General features: G+C 45.7%; 1 protein-coding gene across 4 annotated transcripts; it reads left to right on the top strand.

Moving 5' to 3' along the window:
• Positions 1-403: 403 nt before the first annotated feature.
• LOC144728419 (myeloid leukemia factor 2-like) lies at positions 404-23,287 on the top strand. 4 transcript variants are annotated; one of them, XR_013587516.1, is made up of 8 exons: positions 404-626; positions 6,127-6,253; positions 10,000-10,047; positions 11,746-11,835; positions 12,689-12,835; positions 14,884-15,043; positions 16,235-16,541; positions 17,422-23,287. XR_013587516.1 is itself a non-coding variant. In XM_078607849.1 (8 exons), the coding sequence occupies exons 1-8, from the start codon at positions 586-588 to the stop codon at positions 17,438-17,440; spliced, it is 786 nt and encodes a 261-aa protein (XP_078463975.1). In that variant the 5' UTR covers positions 405-585; the 3' UTR covers positions 17,441-23,287. The 4 variants fall into 4 exon arrangements, 3 of the variants coding, with proteins under 3 accessions (XP_078463975.1, XP_078463976.1, XP_078463977.1); XM_078607849.1 differs by having other exon boundaries at positions 405-626; positions 16,235-16,388; XM_078607850.1 differs by having other exon boundaries at positions 406-626; positions 6,130-6,253; positions 16,235-16,388.
• The last annotated feature ends 146 nt before the right edge of the window (positions 23,288-23,433 follow it).

Below are 23,433 nucleotides of genomic sequence, written 5' to 3'. Positions count from 1 at the left end.
AGGTTGTGACAAGGGAGGTTAATGACGTCACGAGACGCGAGGTTGCGATGGGGTGATGACGTCATGATACAGCATCTTTATATTGGAGGAAATCGATGAGCTTTCAAGTTTCTTTTTACAGCCGTCCAGTAGGGGCAGGTCAGAACGTTACAACAAGAAACAATTTAAAAAAAAACACGACGTGAGTGCAAAATATAGTAACGGTTATGAAGTGGAATAATCGGTTTGTGAAAGCATCAGTCTCTGTACAGAATCGCCATCCTTTACCGCGGAAACTATGCCAGTGTGTCAGAATCGCACCTTACAATGACGAAACGACGTTTTAAATTTCCCGCCAAATTTACGTTGACGCCTGACGTCACCCTGGTCGGGATGCGGGGGGGGGTGACGTCGTGACGTGGTGACGTCACGAGGGGTAGTGGGGGGAGTCGCTGAGCCGTTGTTAAATCGACGGCGACGTCGCCAGCAAAACAGCGTCTAAACCAACTCCGCGCAAACACCTCCACCACTATAACAACCACCACCACAGCCGCCACCGCTACAACCACGACGACCACAGCCAGCACCAGGAGCTGAGAGAAGGCGATGTTCGGTCTCAGAGATCTGGACGACGATCCCTTCATGGCGTGAGCGAGCCCCGGTGTTAAATCGTCTCCCCCCCACTCGCGTATAAGTCGTCGTGTTTTTGTCAAGATAATCACGAATGTGTAATCATCCGTCACCCCCCTCTGCTCTCGTCGCGATGGCGAGGTGGATGTTGACGTTATGTACGGCTCGTCTCGGTAAAGGGATATAGATACCAGGCCGATGTTGGGCCTCACCGACGCTTACCGCTCTTGCCTGAATTCGCTGCCCGGCTTGAGCGCTGTTGCTCGGCAGATGGAGAAGGCTGAGAGAGGGGATGGAGGGGGGTCTCCCCCCCACCAGGCCGATACGACTCGGTGTCTTAATGATGCGCGCGGTCTTTGTGTCTCTGTGTTTTGTTTGTCTCCGTGTGTGTCGCTCTGCTATGCGTTTGTGTGTCTTTGTATTGGCCTTTCGATGATACGCGATGTGTATCCGTGTGTGACTTTGCGGGCGTGTTTGTGTTGTGTCGGTTCCTCTCGTGATTCGCGCTTTCTATCTTCCTCTCCCGTGTCTGTCTTGTGCGTTTGTTTTCTCTGTGGCGTTGCATCCGCTCATTATAGCAGATCGCCCTCTCTATCTCTGTGTGTGGCCTCTGAGGCCGCGTGCGTGTCTCACCTCTGATGCGTCTGCGTTACCACGGTGTCTCTCGAATGGCGCGGGTTCGGGTGTTCGTGTCTTTGTCTTTGCGTGTGCAATGTGTTGTCTCTGGCTCAAGTGACCCGCTCCCCGTGTGTGTGTGTACTGTGTTGGTGTCTGTGAATGTGTTGCATCGTTGTCTCTCGTGAGCCTCCCTCTCGCTCTGTGTATTTGTGCGAGCCTGTGTCCGTGAGTTGTATCGCTGTGTGTGTCTTTCTCCATAGTGTGTGTGTGGGGAGCGGTAGTGTAGTGGTTAGCGCTACGCTGCACTACGAACCCGACGACCCGAGTTCGATTCCCCCTCACGGCCAAAACCAGTGACGATTGTCTGAACCGGTCCTGGGCCTCCCCTAGGTCGACTCAGCCTCAAATGAGTACCTGGTGCTGGCCACTCACCCCCACCCCCTCGTGTACCGTGCTTGCTAACAGCACTTGTCCCATCAGTCTATTAAGGCTACGGCGGATCTTTGTCGTTTTTTTGTTAGTCATACTTTAGTGTGTATAGTGACTATTATTATATCTTAATCTCTCTGTTTTCATTCCGTCGGATTATGGATTTATGTTATCTACCTGTCTCGCTGCGTATTATTACAACTTCTCTATTGTCTCTCTCATTGTATGGACGTGCCTTGTAGCATTATGTTTATTTAAGTTTTTATGCGTCTCACCTCTCAATGTGACTTGTACGTCTCACTTCCGCCTGAACTATACTATATACCGTATTGTTTTATCGAAGTCTTCATCTCTGTCTCATGCATCTCGCAGTCTGCGTACCTTGGCAGCCTCCCAGTTTTCTCTTATCTAACTCCTCCTGGTCTTTATATGTTTTATCTTTCACCGTCTGTCTCCATTCAGTCTCTTATTCACCTGTTCTTTTTTGCATGTCCACTCTGTCTCTCTATGTATATTATCTATTGTGTGTTATGCCGGTGTCTTGTGTACGTCTTTGTTTCATGCGTGTCTGTGTATCTTTGTTATGTATCCATATTATTTTTCTCACCGAGTCTTATTACTTTTTCTATTGTCTCACGTGAGTCTGTTTTTGCGTCTAATTTCCCTCAAGATTCCAGTGTTTGTTGTGTTTCTGGCGCCGCCTCTTCGTATCTCTTCTCTTCTTCTGGGCCTCGTATCGCGTGACCTTAATCCTGCTGTCGTTCGCTTTAACTTTGCCGTCTTCACGGCCCTCCCCTCCCAACTCCCTCCGAAGCTCAAACTCTCGTCATCTACCATCCCAACAGATCTAAACCCAATCTCCATGTCTGACTTTACTGATCCGATCTTGGCGTCATCGTCTCCTCTATGCGACTGATCATTACTGATAATTTCAACATCTATGTTGATCATTTTATTTGATTCCAGCAACCTTCCAGTCAGTTTTATAATGCACGGATATCGCCCAACTGATCTCAAACACCACTCCTAAACTGTGACATTATACTAGGAAATAGTACAAAAACCTGGAGTTGCTGTAGATATTAACTCTGCAGGACATCTGTACAACATTTTCCGCATCCACCTGCTATTATAACCCACATCCATGACTTTATCAAGGCCTCCCAAAATCTGTCATTTGCAAACTCGGGTTGATTCAAAATAATGCATCCAAACATCTCGCCCACAAACGAGACCATTTTACCCCGAAACTACCATCCACCATTTTTGTGATTCTCCACGGACTTGCACCTGCCAATCACTGAACCTTCTCATCCCACTCTACTCCCCCTCCACACACTCCGCTCCAGCAACCAAGGCCTTCTGTCGGCCACGAGTGAACATTTGTTCCATGAGACATCGCTCATTCTCCCTCGGTTGCCCATGTTGCCCATGTTGCCTTGCACTCCCTCCAGACATCCGTGCTGTCGTCTACCCATGGCTGTTTCAAGTCCAGGCTCAAAACATTCTCCTTCTGCCCCTCATGACAAAATTATCACGCGCACCGTTTCTGTGGAGTATCTGCAGATGCAATCGCATTCAGACACATTATGTTCATCCGATTTCTGTTGTATTGATTGATTGTAAAGTACATTTTATTTAACAGGTTTTGAAATTCAGGGCATTCCATTAAAACAGCTGAGGTGTGTAGAAGATTGTATTGTAAAGTGCCCTGGGGTGCTCTGCATTAGGAGCGCTATATAAAGACAATGCTATATAAAAACAATGCGTTGCATTGTACGGGTTATGGGGCTGCTTTTTTAATGTCAGCTATCATTGGAGGGCAGGTAATGGATACATGTTTAATAATGTCTAATTGGTGTTGCCCATCGGCTGTTGAGAGCTCCGCAACCAGTTTTATAATTGTGTTTTCCAGACCCAGGTATTAAAAAAAAAAGGAATTCATGTAGAGGGCATATTTGAACAGGTGTGAGAGCCTATTGGTATTGTTTACCTGGAGGGGGTCGTTAAGAGTGGTAGTTAAGGTTAGGGTCAGGGTTGGTATTCAGTGAAGTGACTCAACATCAAAAAAGTAAATAAGCTGATAATAAGCCTCCACTTATCTGTCCCTCCACATAAAAAAACGAGTTTGATGCATCCCATCAGCCACACTACTGTACTGGCATCGTTCATGCCCTCTGGGTCAGAAGAGGGAACGACGCAATGTGCTGTTTCTTGCATCGTATTCCGTGGTTATGTAAATAATTTACACATGAATTTACAAATACAAAAGTTATTCCGCATGGCATTATTTATTAATGGGGCAAATGCGGTGTTAAAAGCACTTATTAAGCCTGGCACAGCACACAAAAGTGGTTGGTGATGCTAGCATCATGCCTGCTCCCCTTTGACTCCCTCGTCCTGATGTTTACTCACTGCACCAGGTTGAGTCTGGAGTCCACAGGGGAGGGTCAGATGAATTTTTGAGACCGCTTGCCATAAATGTTCGTGGTGACTGGGATTCGAACCCATGTTTTTGGGTTTGGAGTTAAGTTTGTAAATCAGTGGACCTCTGCTCCCCACAATGCATTAACACACTCAAACAGACTCGTGCGAGAGTCATAAACTACTAGATGCAAAAAATCCGCACACTCCCAATCCAGTATTTTGTTAGTGTAGTCGCCCTTTAATATAAAATGTATGTTTTGTTTTGTATGGTAAACAAAGTTACATGTATCAGCGCATATTTTGGATGTTAAAAATACTGTATTAGCAGCATCTCTTTGGTCAACTATTATGTGTGTGTGGGAGTCTGGGAATCTGTGTGAATATGCCTATGTGCTGTTCCGTGAGTGAGTTTTTATGTGTGTGTTTATGCATTTGTGTGTTTGTTTTTGTGCATGTGTACTGCACATACACAAAAGTCTGGGTAATCGTGCTGCTGCGGCTGTAGCGGGTTGAGTTTTTGGCTTTATAAGGCAGTTGCCCACATGGCATGTGTAAGCTTTCATGGTGGATATGGACTTGTGATTAGGAAACAAAGAACATTTTAATTTAAGAAGATGTTAATTGAACTCGATACATTTGTGTTTTTTTTACCCCCAACGTCTGCATCATTTGAATATATTATTCCAAGACTTTTAAACCATATCTTGGTGCATTGAATCCAGCCTTAAAGGATAACTGTTTTGAGTTTGATTTTAGAACACTGTAACATCCCAGAGAGCTAAAACTTGGCCTCTGATTACCAAGTTGGGGTGTGATGGTGCACGTCTCTGATCTAGCATTTTTGAGGCAAAGGGTTGGTGGATTGCTCAGGTTTCGTGAAATTCCCAAACTGGAAGATGACCAGAAAGATACCAGTTACATTTTTATCTTTTTTGTGTGAACCCATCTGTTATGCCCTCGTATGCACAGTCAGCTTCTCTGGCCACTAGATTTCCTTTAACAAGAAAAAAAACTCTGATAAAAAAAACGTTAGCAAAAAAGTCCCAATGCAACATCCTGATCATAAAGAAAGGCTCTGAGGAACAATACATGAACAAAAAAACTACTGAAATTATAGTGTCAATAAATAATGTACAGCCCTTTGTCAATCCACTGCTTAGATGAAGACCTTCTCCACGCTGTGCTGGTAATGAGTGATGTTTGGCCATACTTCACCACTCTGGTCAGGGAAGGTTGTGCAAGGGTGGGGCATCCAGAGCGGGTTCAGATCATTATCGCCACCGATGTTTGTCATGTCCGGGAATGGACCTGAATGCTGCTAACCACTGCACCACTGGTCCCACCCCCAGATTAATGGAAGGAAGCTATTAACTACGTAAAATCTAAATGACATTTGATTGAAGTTGGGTAAAATGGCTGAACGGAATGAGCATGGAGTCACCAAAAAGTGCCTTAAGGTAATTTTTTTAAAATAACCCTCAGCTGACATGGTGTTAAGAGACCATCATTCAGCATATATGGCTCTATTACTATTATACGCAGAATTTAGAGAAACCTATGGCTATAAAAAACGATTGGCCAAGTGGCTCAGGGTAGAGCAAGCAGCTCACAATTGGAAGGTTGTAAGTTAAAATCCTGGTTGGGGCGGTTGACTTGGCCCCACCATCCCTCCGGGGTCCATAAAATAAAGACAACTTTGTGGGAAGTCAACAGTGATTGTTGTATGCATAGATTCCTCCAGCTGAAGGCATGTAGTATTTTCACGACAAGCTCAGGACTGTAAACAATGCCTTAATGCTCAATCGAGCATGAAATGTCTGACTGGTAAAGACAACATGGAATAAGGATGTGTACATGACCTAAAAGTGTAGCTCAGTATAACAGCGATGGCAACACTTTAATCTGTGCACCCGTTCCTCCCCCGTGCGCGGTCTCTTTTGCTCTCTCTCCCCATCTCCCGGACCCATCTCCCCCCACCCCCACAAATTCCTGGACCCCGCCGGTCCCCGAAAACACGACTGGTGGCGCCGTCTCTCTCCCAAGCAGCGACCCTTTCCGGGCACATCACGAGCGCGTGCGGCGCGCAATGCAGGGCTTCCCAGCGCCGATGCCCCTCGCTCTGCCCGACGCCCGTGCCCCCATGGGCCTCTTTGCTCCGTTCCCGAGATTGGTGAGGCTGATGTCGGCGCGTCTCGTTTAGTACTCTGCACAGTAAATGTTGCTGCCCCGCAATTGATTTGTTGTGCCACTGCTGGTGGAGGGGCCTCCACTAAAGGGAGCTCTGGAGAGCCACCCCACAGGGTATTATTGGCCAGCTCTTCCACACTGGCTAGACATCTTAGAAGAGATGGGAGTATGTACACTTTATCCCACCATTCGCAACTTGCTGATTATTAACTGTGGTGTACCCATTTATATTCCTGGGTCGACAGCAGTGGGCGATTTTAAGAAACTTGCCCAATGAACCTGTGACCTGGATTGCAAGTCCAGTGTGCTAACCGCTATGAGATGGTAGCATCTCCCCTCACTGGTTGGATTAATCGTCACGATTAGGAATTGTTTGATTCAAGAATTTGTTGTTTATTTTTGTTAGTACTCTGCAGGGAGTCCTTTCTCACCCCGGCAAAGCGCGCTCTGTGAGTGGCTAGAAAGAGCCTCCAGTCCTTCAGATTATGAAGGGAGGTACTGAATTAATAAATTAACATTTTCAATCACAGTTTATGCTGGAGATGTTGCCACTTACGGGTGTTGAAATGTTTTGGGCGATTAGCCTCGTGGCTGAATTTGAAAAAATATATTTTGCGCCTGGGTCGATTTGCTGAAGCCCATGGCCACCTGTGTCACTGGCTTTTATTTCTACGCAGCTGTGTTTTGTTTCACACTCTAAAGCGTTACACGCGTCATTTAAGGCTGAGTGTTAAAACGGGCACTCGTCGCCGAGAGTGAGGAGTCTGGGCAAGTGCGCCTTTCCTCCCCCAAGTGTCTCCTTAGCTTTTAAATCGAACGTTTTACAAGTCGCGTTGCCGAACACCCATCTGTGCCGTGTTAACGGTAAGCCGCCCGCGCTGTTTGAGTGTCCTATGAGTGCCGTAGTTTGGACCTTGTTGAGTTGATTTGGCCACACGTGCACTGTATCACTAACGGCGGTCTTAGTTGTTGCAAAAATAAATTTAGGGTGTTTGTAATTTTAGCTGTGTTATTTGTTGCACTTTTTTATGCTTGGCTATGCCATTAAGCAAATTCTCTGTTGGAATTATTGTAGGATTAACGGTAATGGTGTAGGCCCTGTAATTGCTTGCTTATTCCACTTTTGGTGGAGGGGCGTTCACTTGAGGCAACGCTGGACTCCATCTTGAGTGTATTTATGGCCTCCTCTATCACGCCGTTCAGACTTCTTTGAAGAGGTTGGAGTACCCACACTCTACCCCACCATGTATACGTCCTGCCTGTCAAGGAACTGTGGTGAACCCATTCGTACTGTGAGTGGATAGAGGCAGGGGGATTTGAGAAACTTGCTACACTGTTTCAACTGCCGTTTGAAAAAAAGCTTCATAGCTCATCGTATTCCTCCAGTCTAAATAAAGATTTTTATTCTGATGTCAGATTGAATTGATGACCTCTGAATTGCAGGTCCATTGTGCTAACCATTATATCATGGCAACATCTGTGGGGTTCAATGAGATGAACTATATAATATTAATACAGTAATTCATTCAGGAAAGCCACCATCGTGATCAAGACTGCGTTTCAGGAGGGTATTGCATTGGGATGTTTGGCCAACTCCTTACTGATGAGTGCTTTGGGTAGAGCAGGAGATTAGAGTACCGTATAAAACCCACGCATAAAGAGGGATAACCCTTTGGTCATGTATTACGCTAAAGAACCATTTTCATGAAGATGGTTCTGAACAACTAGATTAAAGTACTTTTTCTGGAATATGTTTACCATGTTCTCTGGATTATAAGACACTGTAAAATTTAAAATTTGACACTGCAGGCTTGTGCCCTGTGTCGATAAAGTTATACAAATCTGAACTCGCACACAAACACACAACTTTTTCTTTAGAATACAGATGGGAAAAAGTGCATCTTATAATCCGCAGAATAGGGTAAGTGTAAATGGACGAGTGGGACTGAACAGCCACAACAGTCCTCTTCGTGCTGTGCTTCATTGTGGGCTGTTAGTGAGCAGGGCCAAGAGTTTGAGCTGCTGGCTTCTGAACTCTTGAGGCCTCGGTTACACAGCTGTGGCAAGGGAGCAGAAACATTTCTAAGGTTTCTGAAAAAGGCGCTGAGTAAAAACATAAATAATTCAGCATTCTGTGTGGGGCAGTGATGGAGGCATGCGTTGTCCTGTGGGTGGCGCGATATGCTGTGTGTGCGATTTGTGCTTGTTTACGCTCGAGTTGGAAACGTCAATAATCCCACGCGAGCCTTCGTGCCTCGCTTGTGACCTCATCGCGGGTCGATATAAAACCCAAGACCGTGACAGTGGCAGGAAATGCCGGTGACAGGTCGCCAAGAGAAAACGGTTTTGAAACGTATTGTTCTGGTGTTGAGATCTTTGGTGTGAAGAGGCTGATGCGTCACGATTGATCCCTGGTGCCACGGAATTTGATGAATGGTTACAATTCTGGGTCACAGTTTGGTCTTGAGAATTAATGCGTGTGCTCATTATGCGTTGCCGTGAAGCATTATAGGTGAAAATAAATTATACGCAGGATTCTGTTCCGTGAAAAAAATACCGAGACCATCAGCCCAGAAACCATGAAGCAGCATTTGTTTGAGCAGAAATTGGTTGTATTGGGATATGTTTGTGCCGTCTCGAATGCCTTGTTTCGTTCTCTCGTTTATTTCATTAGCTTAAACGCAACATGTGCTGCTGTATTTTAAACATGTCATAAATAATATCTGATGTGCATATTTCAATATGTATTGCGTAAGGCTAACAATATTTTTGTATTGATAAATCATGATACTCCTTTAAGGAACTCTGTAATTTCCTTTGTCTTTTTGGTCCAGACATTAACTTAAGTGGGTTGTTTGTAATTTTGTGTTGTCAGGATTTTAATTACACGATTTGTGTGTCCCAGTGACTAAACGCTATTGGCTGTTCCCTACCTAACCGTCTTTGTATCTCACTGGGTCGTGACCGAGCAGCATCTGCCACATTTTTGTTAACCTGTCGCCCTTTATAAATAAACCTCATGAGCCTTGCCAGTGTTAAGGGAATACATCACCCCAAAATAACAAGTAGCTCTTCGCATTTTAGTTACATATTTGGTTGTGTGCTCCAGGATATATGGCGTGAAGCGTCAGATTTTTTTAACAAATTAAAAATACGTCAAAAATGTTGATCATCTGTGCCATTGTAATGCTCTAGCTATATTGTTGCATTGACGTTAAATTGCAATTACTGGGAGTGAGGTCGAAAGCAACGGGTTAAACCGTGAAAGCCTCCCCCACACCAAGTTAGTCCCGGAGGTTGTTCGACCACTCTTCACCTTGCTGGTCAGAAATTTACGTTGAACTTCTTTCGCACCATACTTAGCCAACTATGCTCATCGGAGGTGCGGGTCAGGGGAGAGCCCAGGACAGGTCCAGATATCACTCGTTGCAGATGTTAGCCGTGGTCAGGAATTGAACTCGGTTCATGGTGCAGTGGAAACTCACCACTGCGTCTCCGCAGAGCTTCAAACTTGTGTGGGCAATGGATGTGGACACACGGGATATGTGTGGCCAAATAGTCAGGGTTGTTTTCTATTTGTCGGGTATTCCTTCAAACCAAGCTGGCAGTAGTTTTTGTTTTCAGGAGAACCTGCATTCATCACTGCCCCATTTTATGAGTTTGATATGTGATGTGGGCTAATTGTGGTGTTGGCGCTTCCTTAACTTGGGTCTCTCGTCTGCTTCGCAGGGTTTCGGAATGCAGCTTTCTCCGTTCGGCGCCTTCGGAAACCCGATGGTGAGAGCTTCATGTTTTAATTTTTAAGAGCTTATTATCTGTTCGTTTTTTTGCCCATTTTGTATTGCATTTCGTCAAGAAACCTCACGCCATCAAGTATACAAACCGATCTGAGCGAAAACATTTTCTTGGACGGTTATGCTTGCTTTGTATCCATGCTGCATAGTAACTGAAGCATGTTATTTTGTATTCCTTTAACATTTTATCCTAGATGTGGTCGAGTGGTAATACCGTGTTGGAGCACTCAACTGGTACCTCGGACAACTTGAGTTTCAAATTGGCCATCTGGGATTAAATTGGCTTCTCAAATGTATTGAGTTGTTTGCCTCAGCCTTGTGGCCATGAATTACCGTGATTACCATAACTGCATACATTACCATGATATATAGCACTTGGTTTTTGCTTCGTTTGGCATATTTCAAGACTGAGGATATATTATTTTTTAGTTTTGACTGTTATGTAACAAACACATCTACAGTCGTGCCTGTGCACCACCTCTTGTCTTAAAGGGGCAATTCATGAGACTCAGAAGTAGTTCTGTGACATCTCCTTCCAGAGGCGAATCTCTAGTGCGAGAGTTTCTAATGTAAATATCATCGCCTCGTGACATGGTGCTAATAAACGCAATTGGAATGTTAAGCGCGGAAAAAAAAAAATACCAACTAAAAATATTCGAGGGTAAAAAAACCTCCCACTTAATCCTAAAAATAAGAAATCCTGCTGCGGAGGATCAGCCGTGCTCGCGAGACACGTGACGTGGGAGTGCCGAGGCTGGCCGAGGTGCCGTGAAGGAAGAATTAGTCGCTCCAAAAATAGCTCCCGCGAATGCTGATCGCATGTTGTCTAGCCAAAGTATGACTTAACACCAACGTTGGTCCCCTGAGCCGCCCCTGACACCTGTACTGCATGAGGGTTTTACATTTATTAGACATCATGGAAATGCAGGCAACTCTTGGTTATCCGCAGTGGAATAGGGAAGGATCGCCCGGATATGAGAACAATGCAAACACGGATAATGCAAAACAAATACGTGGGGCAAAATTCTGTATTTATTACTTAACTACATAAGTTTAGGGGTGAAGATTTAAATTGTGTTTTTTTATTGCTTCTTAAAGTAATCCTTTTACTTGCCGACGTGTTTGAAGTCACGAGTGGCAGCTAGTAATTGAACCAGCGCGTGTGTAAATGACAAAAAAATTCCGCACGCACGCACGCTTATATCATAAACTCGAATGATACTCCGGTAAATAATCCAGAATTGGCTCTGGCTTAAAAAAGGTAATTGCTAACCAACATAACAAATACTCTTGTAGATTGGTACATGTAATTTTGAATGGCCATCATTGTGTGCTCCAGTGATGCTGTAAAGTGCGGTGCTTGCTGGTAGCCGGCACTACAATTGTGGCACTTAGCACAATGCATGTTGTGCTTAGTTCCTTCGGTTGTGTAACATGGACTCGGAGGAAAAATCTATTTTTTCCATTGTCAGCAGACAAAATATACTGGCGCTACTGTGAATTTGCGCTGCTATTGATGAATAAATTGCAACAATTGAACTTGTTTATTTGGGAGCTTCTTCATCCTTGAAGTGAAAATAAGACATGGCCGTCACGTGTGGGTGTCGCTCGCTGAGTTTTTTTTTGCCATGCTCCGTGTCGTCGCTCCTCCCTGTCTCTTCCTTCCGGTCGCCGTGTGCAGTCGGGTGTCATGATGAATCCGTTCCAGATGATGGACAGCATGATCAGCAACATGCACAGCATGATGTCGTCTGATATGCACGGAAATTATGTGAGTACCGGGTGAACACGCACTGCCGACTTCAGAGTCGCTTGTGCATCAGCAGTTGTTTTCAGCTTGTTCAATTGAAATGTTTTTTTTATGCGTTTAAACTAAGGTTGAAAGCATTACAGCGTTATGCATTAATTAACTCTGTAGATTGGATAACTTTCTAGAAACCCAAAAAAATTGAAAGGGTTGCTAAAAACTTGGCGGTAAAATACCAGCGTTAGATATGTCAGCCTTTTCGGCCAGTGCGTTGACATGACACACCCATTGTACATGCCTCGCTTCCCTATGATGTACTGCATTTTCACGAGGTCCATGCCTCATGCGTGGTATACGCATCATCTCGTTGTGCGGCTCGAAATGTAACGTTATCAGTGCCAATTTAAATATTACAGAGGACAAACGCAAGTTATAAATCGTGAAGAGAGTCCATGCGTATGCATGATTTAAAAAATTATTGTTCGAACAAGTGGCGGTCAACCGTAGATTTGGTTGAATAGTTTGTATTCTTACCTCCTGGTTTCTGGCATGGGGATTCTCGATGCAGTTTCAGGCGAAATGTTGTGTTTAAGTGCTTCATTTAGTTGCGAGAATTGTTCTTCGATTTACCAGTGAGCCGAGAAAACAATAATTGGCGCATAAGATACTTGTACGCACGACATTTTGTTTTGTTGGTCTGTCAGGTGGTGAAGGGTTACACGATAACAATTTGGCCAGATCATTACGTGGCCATTCCGAAAAATCTATTATGAATCTGTTTTCTAATTGTTTTTATATATATATATATATTTTTTATGTCGGAGCGACGGCAAGCCCAGGGTGATTTTCAAGCGCCGCAGAGTTGATGCAGGCACAGTGCACGTTGTGTCCCCAGGAGACAATCAGCCCCAACCCGAACGGGCACTCCTTCTCGTCCACCACCGTCATGTCCTACAGCAACATGGGTGACGGGCCTCCCCGTGTTTACCAGGCGAGCAGCCAGACCCACCAAGTGCCCGGGGGGGTGAGTGTTGCACCGAATCGCACCGCCATGAGTCGCACCGCATCATGTGCCCCGCACGGCGGAAGCGGCACGCTCCACATCCTGCACGTCAAGGCGCGCGCTGTCAAAAGCCGTGCCAAATCCCGCGGCGGGATTCGCGCATCAACAAATATCCTTCACCTGGATAATGCACGCAACACAGACTCGGGATGCCTGGTTAAACTAAATAAATAGGAACACACGGCAGAGATAATATACAACACACCACAAATACGGAACACACCACGGGAAATTCCCTGCAGTGGAGGTACATGCCACAGTGAAGGTAAACACAACAGTGAATCCACACATCACGGATTATATGCAACCACGAAACACACCGTGACGTATATACACACCATTAGAACGCCACCAGATATACCATAGACACGGCATACATGAAAAAAGGAGTCTTGAGTTTTGAGGATTTCATGGAGGAGAAAAAGGGTATAAATTTTATGTAAGATCACACATCACAGCAAATACGCACAACATGGATAATACACGCAGAACACCTCATCACAATAAGAGCCTTGAGACTCGGTGAGGCTTTGTGGATGAATGAAGGGATTAGTATTATAAATACACTTACACCACAACAAATTGACAGCGTGGATAATGCACACTAGTGCACACGGTGGTCATGGAATAGACTTGTAAATATATGCATCACGACATTACTCACAGTATGCATAAAATACACACCAGAGTCAAAACGCAGTGCACAAAATATCCACGCTGTGGAGAATACACCACTACACACAGCATATGCATACACTATTTAAATACACAGAGCAGAAAAAACACGCGTAATCAATTACACATACCACAACAATTAAAACACACTGTAGCAAACAAAAAACACCAAATGCACTCTCCAGAAAACACACAAACAAACACTTCATGGAATACACATACTACAGCAAATGCACACAACACACACTTGCGCTTTCACAGTCACTTCGTGCGCCGACCCCTTGGTTGCGGCTCTGCGATCTGCCATTAACTTGCTAATCTCTCTTTAACACCTGGCAGCCCTTTGATTGGTGGAAAACCAACCACCGTCGGGTTCGGCTGCCCACCACTTACATTATCATTGGCTGCTGACATTTGGGCTACGCCCATTTCAAACCCTTATAAACAGTTTGCCTTGGAAGCTAACCCCCCTTTTCTTGAAGACGACCGCTTGTGTTGCGATCGAAACTTCGTTTTTTAAAATTATTTTCTTTGAACCTATCTACGTGACTTTACCGAAAGACCCAAGAATATGAATGCCTGCAGTCAGGAAAGCTTTAAGTCAAGATACAACACACACTGTTGCAAATTCACAACATTTACACTCCACAGCAAACATGTACACACTTCGGCAAATTCACACACTACAGTGAAATACGAAATGAACACATAGCAAAAACATGCACCACTCAATTAACACGCAGTACACAATTATCATTCAGTGACATCCTACTACTCCGACACATGCCATCCGACGACCAAACGAGGAGACATGCCACAAAAGTATTGCTTAATGGGATCAATCCCTGATAAAAAAATCATCACAGGCAAATGTGGGTATGAAGCTTTGGCAGATTGCTCTTACTCAGTTTAACAAAAAAATCATATTTTTGTGATCTAACCCTATAGAGAGACCGGTCTCCACCATAGGAATCGCCAGCTCAGTGCCGCTAATGGAGGGTACCTGATGCCCGTTGGAGTGTAGAGATATGTTAATTCTTTAGAAAACTTGAAGCTATGAACAACTGTTGCTTTGTAACATCGGTTAAGATGTGGCTTTTTCTACATGTCGGTTGGACTCCGGGGTTTAAACTGTGTTAGAGCATTGAGCAGGTACCACTGGTACTCAATATGAATTTTGGGGGAAAAAAACTAAATGAGAACCCACGGTTGCCCGCAAACCATGAGTGGGGTAATAAACGGCAGTTGGGCCATCGTCAGCTTGAGTCGAGGGTGGCGGTGAGCGATGCCGAGCTTGATGGTGGGGCGGGGTCCGCGGTGTCCGGCGTGAGCAGGTGCGAGAGGTGCGGCGGTCGGTGCGCGACTCGGAGAGCGGCCTTGAGAAGATGTCCATCGGCCACCACATTGGCGAGCGCGCCCACATCATTGAGCGCTCGCGCAACCATCGCACGGGCAACCGCGAGGAGAACCAGGACTTCATCAACCTGGAGGAGAGTGAGTAAAACTAAACTACGCAATTTGTTTTATCTCACCAGGTGAGACCCACTGAGGCTATATAGGTCTTTCTGAAGTGACCTGGTCACAAATGATAGCCCAAAAAAGTAGCTTATCATGTGGATATTTATAGCAATCAAATACTCTGAACGCACATTGAATTTGAATGTGGAGTGTCAAGGCCGTAGCCTATAAATTATCTGCAACCCTGTTGTAAACAAGTTTATCGCTGTCACTAAAGTATCTATGGTGACGCACACCCATTTTGTCGTTATAATTTGACAGAGTGCAAACTTAGTTTTGTTTACAAGTCATGTTATTTTAAGCTCAGGGACTTTGGAAGCCTTTGGCCAAGATGCTCACTCTGGTATCTGAGTTCTCGCCACTGGGTCTGGATGTCACAAACCCGACACCAGCCCCACTTACAGCCCCACTTACCAGCTGCTAAGCCTGGCCTGGCATGTTTGCACTATGCCCTTCATCTAGCACTTCGGAGGCAAGAGTTGACAGATCATGGCAGATTTTGTAAAACTATCAAACCTGCTGGGCTGTGAAGGTAGCTGAGTAATGGCGATTCCAGCTAATTTTTCCTGTGACTCAACTCAGTGTTCTCTCTTCGAGTGTGGGTTTTCCCTGGGTATTTTGGGTTTCCTCCCACAAGCGAAACCCCTCCTCGAAAGGCAGGTGCCTCCTGATACATTGTCTTGAAACTTGAAGCTCTTCTGGACAAATGAATCGCCTAAATCTTACGGCCCTTTTGTCAGTTGACTGCTTCATGAGGGAGCCCTTGCCATACCAGGCATGAGTGTTATCTGACCATAACAATAATTAAAGCGATTTGTCAATCGACTGCTATATGAAGATTATTTGACCATACTTCACGCTGGTCAGTGTGGGTTGGTCAAGGTGGACCCAGGACCGGTTCAGATACCATTTGCTGCTATTGTTAGACCGGCAATCAGATTGATGTCACCAGTTTCACCGTGTGTGCAAACTACTGTGCCACTGCTCCACCAATTTGACCATTCTCCACCGCTTAAAATACGATTTGTTTCCCTCAGCCTGGCCGATCATTTTTCAGAAATTAATGCTCCAGATGTGGTGCCGTGAGGGCTGCTGGTTTGAAGTTGGCGCCAATTTATCCCATGCCCTAACCCTGGCTCCTCCCTCTGCCCCCCCCCCCCCCTCTAGCTGAAGCACCGGCGTTTGACGCAGAGTTCCGCTCCCGCACCTCCCAGTACGCGGGTGGCGGAGGTGGGGACCGTCGCATTGACTACCGTCGCCGTGCCGACCGCACCCCTGCCATCATGCCGGCCGGGGCTAACAGTGAGGTGCCGGTGAGGAGGTACGACTGGTGAGGGCGGGGGGGGGGGCGGTGGTGGCTGGGGTGGCCGGGGTGGGGGCTCACGCTTCCTCCTCCTCCTCATCCCCGCACCCCCCACCCCCGCTCCCTCCCTCGCCGTCGCCTCGGAGACGGAGCCGCGCACGATGCTGTATGGTACGTGGACAGAGCGGGTACTCGCCGTACTGCGGTACACTGCACCGCACAATGTTATGCAGTAAGGTCTCGAGAGTATGCGGGGGTTAGGTTCCGTCTACCCCCGCGTAAGCGCGAATTCACGTAAGCTGGGATTCGCCTTTACGTGTGTGGTATATAGCATGCGTATAAATGTACAGAAATGTACAGTACTGAAACAGTAAATGATTCACTAATCATCAGTAGCATCCAGGTCAGATAGAACACTAGATATTTTTTTGGACTCGTTTCTTGCGCGGGCGATACAATTATACGACCTCAAATCCATGTTCGTATGATGGCGGGGCGGAGCAAAAGTACGTGTCAGTGATTCGGGGTCGGTCGCGTATGAGTGGGTCCGCGTACTCTGAGACCTTACTGTACTGCACTGTGTTATACCACGCCTCGCTGCGGTACACCGAATAAGCACTGCAGTGCGGTATACTGCAGTGAACTGCACTGTGCTCCACATTGCATGGTCACTACACTGCACTGCTTTACACTGCTACACTACACTGCATCACACTGCTCCATGGCACTGCACTAGAGTACACCGCATTGCGCTGCGCTTTGATAAAACTCGCTGGACTGCGACACACCACTGCACTATTCCACACGATACCGCACTGTGCTGCATACCACTGCATTACGCTACTGAACGTTTCACTGCACTACACAGTGCTGCACTGCAGAATGTCATACCACACTGCACCCACAGTACACTACACTAGATGAACAAACCCATACTGCCCTTCACAACGCACCACACGGGTGCACTCCACTACACTGGACCACGCTGAACTGTCACTCGTTGCCTAGTTCTGAGGTTTCGCGTGTGCGTGTGTTTATTTTCTCTTTTCAGGGGTGTAAGTCACGTGTAGGCCTGGTCTCCAGTGAAAGTGTGACCTCTCAGCCCAGCTACGACCTCGCCTCACCTGACCTCCTCCCCCCCACCCTCACCTCACCCCACCCGACCCTGTGTGGGACGATGACGGTCGTTTGTGTTCACGAGCTCCGGAAACAAAAATGTCATAACATGTTACGCCAGCACAACGAAGGGGAAAGATCCAGCCCCATAGTGTCCGGGAGAGGGCGGGGAGGGGGTGGGGGGGGCTCGACAGGGCCCCCCCCACCGCACCGCCCCCCCCTCCTAAATTCATACTCAAGTCTAAAAATATTGGTACAACATTTAACACCAATTGTGGTTTTCTTCAAAGTTTCTACACACAGGGGGCGAGAGCTAGGGCAGAATGCACGATAGGCAAGAGAAGATCATATCGTTGTTACCCTTGTTTAGCGTTTTCACGTTTTCTGAAAGTTTAATGTTCACCGTGTTATTCCCCCCTCCTGAGTTTTTGTATATCGCCTTCCACCCCACTATTTAAACAAGTCGCGCGGCAGGGGCTGGAGCGATCTTCGCGGGTGGTACAGCAGCCCTGGGGGGACATGTCGACCGTCCGTCCCTTTCTGTTCATCTTATTTTTGTTCTTTCTCCCCTCCCTCACTTGACCGTCTCTTTTTACCGTCACTCTCCTCCTTCCGTTGTTTGTTGTTTTTCGTCCACCGACGCCGCGGCTTAGACGGACGGCGGTTTTCCACGTGGTCGCCCGGCGTTGACGACGGGAGACCAGGAGGAGGGGGTGGCGGTCTGTGTGGGCTGCATGGGGGGCGGCGTACATCTTCCCGTGCGGCTCCGGGCCGCCACCTCGTGGTTTCACGTCGCTTTCGCACGGGGGGCTGCGGGGGATAGATTTGGGTCGTTAACGAATGAATATCGTTCAAGGTCATATAGACCTCGGAACACTTTGCCATGCGCTACACCTGCATTTGCGTCCAGAAGCGAGTTTCTCCGTTAAAGCAAAATGTGAAGCCGGATGTGGTGTGATGCTCACGCATGCTGTAAGTTCGTATGATAGGTAGAGCCTGATTGTCCACCGTTGATGAGGATCACCCTTTGTGGTGCTACTCATGAGGGCTATTTGACCATACTGCCCCACGCTGGTCATTCTGGACTGGTGACAGGACGGTATAGCACACACAACAGTGGCTGCATTGCCATCTGCTGCCCCAATGCCTATAACACCTGTTGTTATATGCATGGCGGTCACCCATCCACGCACTGTCGAGATTCAGTGCTGCTTAGCTTGTGATTTGATCCGTAGGTTAGGAGCTGCAATTGCAGTGGGGGATGGTGCATTAAGAAGGGAAGAGCTCATTACTCCAATCCGATCAGCAAAATTGGTCGTGCAGGAATGCGAGGAATTGTACCTTGTGACTGCTAACAGCCACGACTCGAGATTGCAAATGGGTCAAGGATTCGGGACATCACGCCTGGCTGCTGCCTTTAGGCGTGGATCTGGTTCCTTGGTGATTGTGTAATGCAATTTCCTTGAACGAAGATGCTATATGAAACAAATTATTATGTGTTCTAGAATAAATAAAAGTTTTCAACTGCTAGAAATGAGCCTTGTGACGATTCACCAAATTGTAATTTAAAATCTCTTCCAATTGCAGCGCTCGCACCAATGTGTGCATGTGAGAATACATGATTTTCGATTCGTGCATACGTCATAGGATTTTTTTCCTTAAATTGTAATGGTTACGGTTCAAAACGAGATGGTACAAAACGCAAATGAGAATAATATCGCGTATCGAATTGTGACCTTCAATCTTAACTGGAACATCAAATTGAAGGGCAGCGGGGAGGTGGGTTGGTTGAATTGGCACTTGCCTATAAATAACACATTTTCATTGCAGGTGGCAAACGCGCTTCTGTACACAAATGCAGCTGACATGGCCAGCTTAGTGTTCTGCGGTCTTCATAAGGGTTGGGGAACACCCTTAACAGAGTTCTCTCTTAAAGGCCACGATCCCACTAGGGCAGTTGTCGTTGGCAACATGCTGCAGGCGTTTTCTCTTTTAAAAATGTAGTTGCCCAAAATGTGAACTTAACCTGGTCGCAGCTCCTATTAGTTGGCAAATCGAGATGGCAACTTCCAAAAAGGTGATTAGACGAGAGGTCACGTGACTTGCCTGAAGTCAAGCTAATGTCTTCGTTTGAGAGATGGTGGCTTCACGTTGACTGGGATCTGGATAGATGAAAGAAGAGAGCCTTGTGATTGCTTTTCCTTTTCATCAAAGCGTATTAACACAAGCGCCTTGGACTAATGTGCGATATAAATCTATGTAAGATAAGATGTATGCATCGACCAAGTGACTGATAAGAATGGATCGCATCAAGAATTGTCACTTCAATTGCCATAGTTGCTCATTCTTCAAGAGTTGCTGGTGACGGTTGCCGGCGTAGATTTATTCAAAACTGCCCCCGTGGATCATGGCCTTAAGGGGTCTCTGTTAATTCTTGCCAGAGATTCCTGTTTTAAATTCTGTCCCCGTGAGGCCCTGTCGGTGGTTAAGTGGCATTGGGAATGGCTTTACAGTTTTGTTTTTGTGAAGCCATTCTTCTTGGGGTTACAAGGCATAGCGCAGCCGTCGCTTATTTAACTTGTTATGGAAACTAACATAGTAATATCCTCCCTTAAGCAACTACGATTTCCCAGGTCTCCTTTTTGAAACGCAGATGGCTTGCGCCTGGTTTAATAAAGGACGATGAATCGAATCGGACTTGTCACTGTCCCTCTGCTGCAGTCTGTACCAATCACACACTTTTGTTTGGTGTACTGAATTTACAAAACAATAACTTGCCAACAAAGCACATTGTTGTATAGCGTCTAATTAACGAGGCTCTGTGAAAACTCTGTATAATGAAGTACTGAGCAAGTCAGTACAGTAATTCAAAATGTCAAAATTACTGGAAAAATGTTTGACCGAGGAATCGAAAAGACATTTTATGCAGGGCACTTCTCTGGAATGAAATGTTTTCTGTTGATGAATTCTTCCGAGCCATTGTATATTCATCTCATTTGCTAAAACGGGGTTAATTAAAATGTAACGACCCATAAAACTCGGTCTAGAAAGTAATATTTTGTTGAGAGAATACTCTGCATTTACTCAAACGACTAATTGAGGTGTACCCTGAAGCGACTTGGGTAACCCACAAAAACTCATGGTCCATTTGATAGAGGTTTGTAGAAAGTAGGGATGCAACAAGAATTTCCAAAATTGGGTTTTCATTTAATCAAGCTATTGTATTGGGATGTATCTGCTGTACCTCCTTGATTGTGTAACCAGTTTTCACAGAGCCTCTGGCATTTGTTGAGCAGATGGTGCTGAATAGTAATTCATTGTAATGGTACAAGAGCCATCCATGAAAACAAGGGGTGCAAAAACAACAAGGAAGGGGCCCGGTCATGAGATGCCATACGTAATACAGGGTTTTCAGTTTAGATATTCACGGTGGAGTTTGTTGGCTGGCAGTGTGTTCAGGTGGGGAGCCGGTTAGTTCCAGGCTGCAGAGGAGCAGGAGTGACCTGCTTTATGTGGGTGCTCCGTGCCATCTACCCATGCTGTGTTGATGGGGAACGGAGCCACCCCACCCCACCCTGTCGGGGTTTTGGAATGAGCAGTAGGGTCGTGAGCAATCTGTTAACTGGGTGAAAATGTGACCCTGGTGGCCAATGCTGTGCTCGCCTCAAGAAAACTCTCCACAGCCAATGCCTCTGCTGTGTTCTTGTTTAAGAGTTTGTAACCGTGCACGTGACCTGCACCCGGAAGTCTCCCGTGTGTTGGTGAGACGTGTCGATTTTGCAGATTTATCAATTCAAATGGATGTGCTAATTTAAAAATCAAACAGCATATGTCAATTTTGAAGTCCGTAAAAAAAATATTTGCTCGGTTCTATGAAAGTGTCCAATTGAAGTTTAATGTCTACTTTAAGAGATACATTCCTTTATAAAATGTTCAAATATGCATGACATTTTGCAGTGGGAGATGAGAGTGGAAGTTGTGTAGAATCCTGGTCGATGTGTTCACCCTCTAAGTGTAAAACAAGGGATTGAGCTCACATTTTGTATATTAAAGAAAAACTATTCCCCTAGTAATCTGTAGTTAACACCATCTGTATGTAATTAAAATATGTAGCCAAAAGGATATGTAATTCATCCATCAGCCTATGCACCTTCTGAACCTTACAAATTAAAGAACACAAACGAGGTGATTCAAAGCCATTGGTCAAGATATTGACGATGTTTTGGCTAAATCCGCTTTCGCAACATCATTTGTTCCAAGGTAAATTTACATCGATTTTGACTTCGTTGAGGTTCATTGGAAATGTGTGACCGGTTGCCAATAGGCCGATGGATAACTTTGTTCCCCTTCTGTCCTTTAAACTGACTTCGTCCACGGTGTGGTTTGTGTTCACCCGGGATAATGATCTTCCATCAGCAACCATTCGGTCGCGCAAGGTGGCGCTGTGACAGCTTACCATCATTCACTTGGCCAGGTAAAAAAAACTTTGCCCGGGTCCAATGTTGCCAACTTAGCGATTTTGTTGCTAGATCTCGTCGCCCCTCTTTGGGTTGCCCTGTCAACAACTTGCTGTTCAAAGTAGCTAGCAACAACTCTGGCGACCTTCGCTGCATCGTAAATGGTACGGATTTAGGAACGATTCAATTTGTGTTTTAATGATTCTGTATCAAATTCTGTATTAGTTTACCGTTCAGTCTTTTGTAAATTGACTCGTGACACTTGGCAACTTTACACGGTCTATGGAGCAACTTCTTTGCGGCCTATTTGGCGACTTTCCGCTTTGAGGAGTTGGCAAGATTGGGGCTCGGGTGATTTACTCCCGAGTCTCAAGACTTCAGGAGCGTCCTGCCCTGGGGTTCTTGACAAATTTGTTTTATTAAAACTGGCACTTACAAAAGGCAAAGTTCACATTTAAATTCATTGTACATTTAGTCGATAGTTTGATACTTTGTTCAATACAGGGCCTATATTAGCAATATAACAACAACAGGATAACCCCCCTCCCTCCCAATTAACCTTTTGAAAATGTAAACCTGTCTGTGAAGTTGTAGATTATAGACGTTATAGACCATAGAATGTTGAATAATCTTCTTTCGTTTTCGGTTTTAACTTTGTTCACGAGTCATTTTGAATTGTAGTGTCCATGCGTAGTAGAGTGACATACTGTATGTAATGTTTGACAAGGCGCATTAAGGGTAATATTAAGAGGTGAGAATGTTGTAATCAGTGGTGGGGAACCTTTTACAAAGGGCCGAATACCTTTTAGTGGGCAACATACATTAGTTCACGCTAAAACTTGATGGACTAAACATATTTGCTATAAAGAACGTCCATTGCCCAAAACATCACCTATGATGTATATGTTTAATTCGAAGGCAGCGTTATTGACCAATTGTTAGTTTTTCTTGTTAATTGTGCTTTTCCATCACTGCCAACGCAGTAGAAACATCACCGACATTTTTTTAAATTAGGCTACGGCTGGATTGGCCTTGTTCTTACAACTACTTCAAAGACGGCCGGTGTTTCTGAGCGTGATAAAATCGGAAGCTCAGTTCAGTCAGGTTGGAACATTCCCTCCCAGTGCCCAATGAGTGCAGCAGAGAAGCTGATGGAATATCGTTTTGCGGGCTGTTTGGAAGTTGGTAGCCCTGGTGTAAGCTACGCGTTTTAGGAAGTGAAGCCACGGGTCGTATCTGGCCCCGCTGGGCCCATGGGTTCCCCACTCCTGCCAGAAGTCATTTGCTGTATGTTGCGCGGAAATGTTAACAATAAAACCAAACGTTGATTACGATATGAAACAAGCCACTTGTCACTGGTATAATAAACTGTCGGCAGCAACCTGAGGCCACCCGTCACAAATTAGCACAGGGGGTGGGCTGGCAATCAGCCCCCTTGAGTCGTTGATGGAATTTCCACATTCCCTGTGGCCGGGAGTCGGTTTATCCAC

This window comes from Lampetra planeri, chromosome 28, assembly GCF_965212315.1.
Source record: "Lampetra planeri chromosome 28, kcLamPlan1.2.h2, whole genome shotgun sequence".
Taxonomy (NCBI): domain Eukaryota; kingdom Metazoa; phylum Chordata; class Hyperoartia; order Petromyzontiformes; family Petromyzontidae; genus Lampetra; species Lampetra planeri.
Note: the sequence above shows the minus strand (reverse complement) of the source record. Positions and strands in the feature narration are given on the sequence as shown.

Bases quoted from the DNA above. Each gene is read 5' to 3' on its own strand.
- LOC144728419 (XM_078607849.1), top strand. From the start codon at position 586: ATGTTCGGTCTCAGAGATCTGGACGACGATCCCTTCATGGC. The intron at 6,254-9,999 runs GTGAGGCTGATG...TCTGCTTCGCAG, and splicing joins TTGCTCCGTTCCCGAGATTG to GGTTTCGGAATGCAGCTTTC. The intron at 11,836-12,688 runs GTGAGTACCGGG...ATGCAGGCACAG, and splicing joins CTGATATGCACGGAAATTAT to TGCACGTTGTGTCCCCAGGA.